Source organism: Eurypyga helias, unplaced genomic scaffold, assembly GCF_000690775.1.
Source record: "Eurypyga helias isolate BGI_N326 unplaced genomic scaffold, ASM69077v1 scaffold40060, whole genome shotgun sequence".
Classification (NCBI taxonomy): Eukaryota; Metazoa; Chordata; class Aves; order Eurypygiformes; family Eurypygidae; genus Eurypyga; species Eurypyga helias.
The window spans coordinates 1-5,674 of NW_010227085.1; the positions used below are offsets into that span (position 1 = coordinate 1).

General features: G+C 41.1%; 1 protein-coding gene across 1 annotated transcript; it reads left to right on the plus strand.

Annotated features, from left to right (window-relative positions):
* Nucleotides 1–707: 707 nt before the first annotated feature.
* On the plus strand, nt 708–5,377 carry F3 (coagulation factor III (thromboplastin, tissue factor); the record flags this gene model as incomplete). The annotated part of the gene is made up of 5 exons (XM_010155255.1): nt 708–822; nt 2,994–3,178; nt 3,576–3,757; nt 3,880–4,039; nt 5,238–5,377. Coding segments are annotated over 5 exons (782 nt in total), but the record flags the coding sequence as incomplete, so codon positions are not given.
* Nucleotides 5,378–5,674: the final 297 nt, after the last annotated feature.

The following is a 5,674-nucleotide window of genomic DNA, read 5'->3' on the forward strand; positions in this document are numbered from 1 at the left end:
CAAGGAGCCAGCTGCAGGATTCCCTTCCCTTGTCCCCAGTTCCGAGCCAGCCGGAGGGGCAGAGAAGTTGGTATTTAGGAAATAACTGGGATATCGCCGGGTGAAACGCCTGATTTCCAGAGGTTGCAGAGGTTGTGCGGGGTTTTCCAGCCCGGCTTCCTCCCTGGCAGTTCCCCGCAGCAGCCGTGACGTCGGCCGGGACGGGGGCTGGCGGTCCCCCCGTGCACCCAGCCCTCCCCCATGTATGCGTGTGGGGCAACCACGCTGGTTCCAAGGCTTTGTCTTCCCAAAATAAAGAATGGGAAGACTAGCAGCTAGTGCCTTCTGCAGCAGATAGAGCCGGGGATGATTCTGAACTACACCACATTTGGTGCTTGGACATTCTCGTGAGAATCTTCAAGGTTTTGTAGCTTCTTCAAAAGTCTTGGATCGAAAAGGAAGCACTAGACAGAACCTCAGATAAGTTACCTCACCAACCGAGGAGTTATAAGCAGGAAAATAATTTTCTTCTTGAGTTTCTCGCTTCTGGTGGGACACATTCCTTTAGTAAGATGAGCGGGCCCAGGGGGCAGGATGGAGACTTTTTCCCTAAAATAACTTTTCCGAGTAGCAATTAACAGCAACTGCTTCATTTAACTAAACAGGGACTGCGGGGAGCCAGGAATCACATATAAGATGACTGATGGCGCTCTTTTCTTTATTTAAAGGCAATCCAGAACTACCAACAGCAGTTAATATAACTTGGTCTTCAATCAATTTTAAAACTATACTACAGTGGCAGCCAAAACCATCAGGTTATTTCTATACAGTCGAAATACAGAGGTAAGTAGATAACACCAAGGTGTGCCCATTAATCATAGACTTATAGAATGGTTTGGGTTGGAAGGGACCTTAAAGACCATCTAGTTCCAACCCCTCTGCCATGGGCAGGGACCCCTTCCACTAGACCAGGTTGCTCAACGCCTCATCCAGCCTGGCCTTGAACACTTCTAGGGATGGGGCATCCACAGCTTCTCTGGGCAACCTGTCCCAGTGCCTCCCCCCCCTCTCCGGGAAGAACTTCTTCATGATATCAATCTCCCCGCTTTCAATTTAAACCTGTTCCCCCTCCCCCTGTCACTACAGGCCCTTGTAAAAAGTCCCCCTCAGCTTTCTTTTAGGCCCCTTCAGGCACTGGAAGGTGCAATAAGGTCTCCCTGGAGCCTTCTCTTCTCCAGGCTGAACAAGCCCAACTCTCTCAGCCTGTCCCCATAGCAGAGGTGCTCCAGCCCTCTGAGCATCTTCATGGCCTCCTCTGGACTCGCTCCAACCGGTCTGTATCCTTCTGATGTTGAGGGCCCCAGAGCTGGACACAGTAGTCCAGGTGGGGTGTTGCGAGAGCAGAGTAGAGGAGGAGAATCCCCTCCCTCAACCTGCTGGCCACATTTCTCTGGATACAGCCCAGGATACGGTTGGCTTTCTGGGCTGCCAGCACACACTGCTGGCTCATGTCCAGCTTTTCATCCACCAGTACCCCAAGTCCTTCAGGGCAACTGAAGATGTGAAGAGTGTGTTTGAATATTTCTGAGACTGATTGTAACAGAAAAAGATCCTAAACATGAGGGTTTAGGAAAATTGCCAACCCAGCTGTTAATAATTCTTTCTATCCAACTATAAGCGTATCTGATTCTGGCTTCTGGTTTTGCCCACTTCAGAAACAGAGTTGTGGTTTAGATTACTATTTTAGTTCTGGAGTTTGGTGCAGGCCAGCTGCACTGGAGATATAGGTCAAGATACTTTGAAGAAGTTGACAATCTGACATACCATGTATTAGATAGAACTTTACCTTTTTATGTCTTTCAAGGTGTCTGGACTAAGTCTTTTGTCTTTAGTCTTGGGAAGTGTCTGATACATATGAGTCTGCATTTCACTCTAATTGGTGAATCACAGTAAATAAATAATTTATGTCTTTCTGGGTAATACTAAAAATTACGTTTGTTCATCTACCTCTGTTGAGACTTCCTCCGTCATCATGTTTTATGTAAGCTAGGAAATAACCGTGGGCAAAAAAAGTAGCCAGCTTATGTGTTGAGTCTAACTCCTCTTTCAGCACTGCACAAAAATTTCCATGAAGTTCAGTAATAAATCTGTGCTGTTCTTAGATATGAATATTAATTCGTAGACCATTATTAAACATTCCCTAAAGGAAAACTGCATCATCAACGCTCCTACATATTAATCAATATGTGGTACTGTAGTCTCTTCTGTCTGTAAAAGTGGCATAAAATGAGAGCTCTCTCATGACTAATGGATGAAATACCAGTGCAATGGTCTAATGTGCTCTATTATTCTGCAAGGGAGTGATTAAATTAATAGACTTTAAAGCACACACTAGCAGAATACATTTTATGAAATTTATGAATCTGGAGTTTTTTTCTTTTGCTTGCAAAAGATTGAAGTCTCTTTGCCCAAGTTTCAGTGTAGAATCAGATATAGTTCTGATACGGAGACAATTCTTCAGGCAAGTTGCTGTTCTGGATGAAGTGTACTTAAATGTTTGCTTTCTCATTTATGTACATTTTCAGAGTACATGTGTTTGATAACAAAGATCAAACCTCCTCTGTACCGTTTCAGGGCATCTCTAGGACACTCTCACTAACTGATCTATGACATCATAAGAAATCTGGTGAAGTGAGAATTGACTTCAGGCAATTCTTAAATAAAACTTGACCTACTTGGAGGAAAACTCATGTGTTAATTTCCAGACAGTTGGCACTCTTGCTCTTTCAGCTGAGATCACACGATTTTCCTTATTTCACCAGCAAAACAGGGAAAACAATTGAAACAGTAATATCTAGTCTGCTTTACCATTCCTTCTTATTAGGAGCTAAGGTGGGGAATTAACACTTTTTTCCTGGTTTCATTATTATTTCTTAAGTAAATGGAGCTGTTTCTATCCTTTAAAAATCAAGAGAAGTGCTGAAGTGTTGACACTTCTTTCTTACTCTTTTCAGACAGACTTCTGACACCAAAAAAAAGTGCGTACAGACAGCAGAAACAGAGTGTGATGTTACTGATGTGCTCAGGAATGTAAGAGAGACCTACACAGCACATATACTGTCTGTAACATCCTCGGGGACTGATAACTTTGAAGAACCACCCTTTGCAGTCTCTGAAAAATTTACGCCTTACAGTCAGAGTAAGTAGAATTGTCAATTAAATCTTACCATAATCTGCCTTTCAAGATTACTTCCATTGATATAAACAAGTTTTAAATTGGGCCTAAAGTTTTTCCTGATAGATCCTTACAGTAGCCATACTGTTATCCGAGAAGATGACATTTAGGCATAAACCTTTCCCTGTAGTAGGGGAGTGTGTAAGAGTCTAATTACCATTTGTTTCACGCTGCAGTGAGGAGACCATTTTATTAGCATTGTGTACTAGATGAAGATATTTATTAATAATCCAGGATGTCACTGTATTACTTTAGCCCTGTAAAGTTATAAGGGAGGGAAGGGAGTGGAAGAGGGAAGAAAAAAGAGCATGTTGTGTAAAGATTATACAATTTTTCTTTTATTCTAAAAATGCTTATTTAGCTATTATTGGAAAACCAGAGATAAAGACCTACGCACAAAAAGGTTCCAAACTCAGTGTTGTGTTCCAAGATCCACTTACACCGTATACATTTCCTAATGGAAGCTTTCAAAGTATTCGAGATATTTTCCAACATGACCTGGAATACAAACTCTATTACTGGAAAGATCAAAGTTCTGGAAAGGTAAGGTAACTCTACTTTCTACATACTCTGTAGTTGTAGTATAACTACACAACTTCTGTGCTACCTTAAGAGCTAACGCTTTCACAGGGAACAGTTTCTTGAAACATTTTCTTCCTTTACAGAAAGATGCAACAACAAAAAGCCATGAATTTGAAGTCAGCGTTGACAGCACAAAGAACTATTGCTTCTACATTCAGGGAATCATTCCCTCCCGCAGAGAAAACCGCAATGGCCAAGAAAGCACGGTGCTTTGTACCAGTGTAGGAAGAAGTATCTTAGACGGTAGGTACCTGGTGAAGTTTGCCATACAGTCTTCTAACAGAAAAGACACTTCGATATTTTTGTATATTATTTTGTATTTTTTATGGATTTTGAGTATATTCTGGTACCTCTTTAAATTGTGATGCCTCTTATAGAACAGACAACATACTGAATAAGTGAGAGGACACAGACTGAACATGGAAACTCATGGGAGGAGCTCACACTAAGAGTCCACCATCTTCAGCTAGTTGGAACTGGTTTTGGGGTTTTGCTACACTGTTTTTATTAGTGTTAAATTGTCCGAGCTGAAGAGTGGTCTGATTTTCAGATCTCATCACTAGTCTTCAGCTTTGGTTTTTTGTTTTCTGATTGTTTGCCTCAGATCCTTCCAGTAACAGGTCCCACAGTAAGTGCTTGAAAGCTTAGCTCGAAATCAGGAGTGCTGGAAGCCTACATACCCATTCACTCGGAGTCTGAACTGAGCTTTAGCTATCATCTCAAAAGCAGATAGTGAGACCAAGACTTTCTTTACTGTTACATTACAAGGTCAGAGGTTGGCAGATGGACTTCTTTCCTGGTAAATAAGTGAGTGAGTGGTCAGTGAATCAGCCAGTCTAAGTCCAGGCAAACAATCTGGATAACACTTTATTCAGTGTAAAGTCATCAATATTTATTAAATAATCATATCGCTGTACTGTGTCTTTCTTCTCCACAAGATAAGAATATTTGCACTCTAATAAAAGCAATGCTAAAATTGGCAAAGTAGCTCTCTTAACTTTCCTATCTAGATATATATTTTTGTTTATCATAATAGCTGAATTCTAGTAAATTACAACTGGAATAGAAATCTCTTCTGTTGATGGTTTCTAGCTTCTAATCTAGAATAACTTTCCACTTGGACTTAGTTTCACAGGAATAATGCAGGGGCAGGGGGAATGGTTTGACTTATCCTTGTGGTGGTAGCATGGTATTTTAGTGCACTAACTAAACTAGATTAAAACGTAGTGTGAACCAGGTGAAATAAAGCTTTACCTCAGTGAAAGAAATTCAAGTTAAAATGAATTCAGTTCACACTGTGGTGGTCACTCCACTTCTGTGATACTGTAAAATACAGAAAGCATTTTTTAGTTCATTGGAGTGGGTTCTAAGAGTTTGTAGCACTGTGGTGACATTATGGCTTTTCATAACTGAATCTTGGATTTTTTTTCCTCCCCTACAGAATATGGAGCAGAAGTCTTCATCATCATAGCAGTGATAGCAATTGCAGTCATCACTCTTGCCATTGCCCTAACAGTGATCCTCTGTAAGCGCAAGAAAGCAAAAGCTGTAAGAGAAAAGGAACCACTTAATGGTGTCTAAGGAAAAATTATTGTGGCACTTGCAAGCAAAAAAAAACCCACACCCCAAAAGAGAAAAAACACCAAACAAACAAAAAAAACACCATTCACACTCAACCTCAAAAAAAAAAAAAAAAGATAATTGGTGGAGCCTTTTAGCCACTCTGATACAGGAATTTTGAAGCCCAAACTTTATGAAGATTCAGAATTCTGTTAGGCAGTCACAGGTGAAAAATTCAGGTAACAGGAAGCCCCTGTGTCACTGGTGGCTGGAGGACTATCCTGGTGATCTGTTACAATATCCTGCTCTTACGCTCTT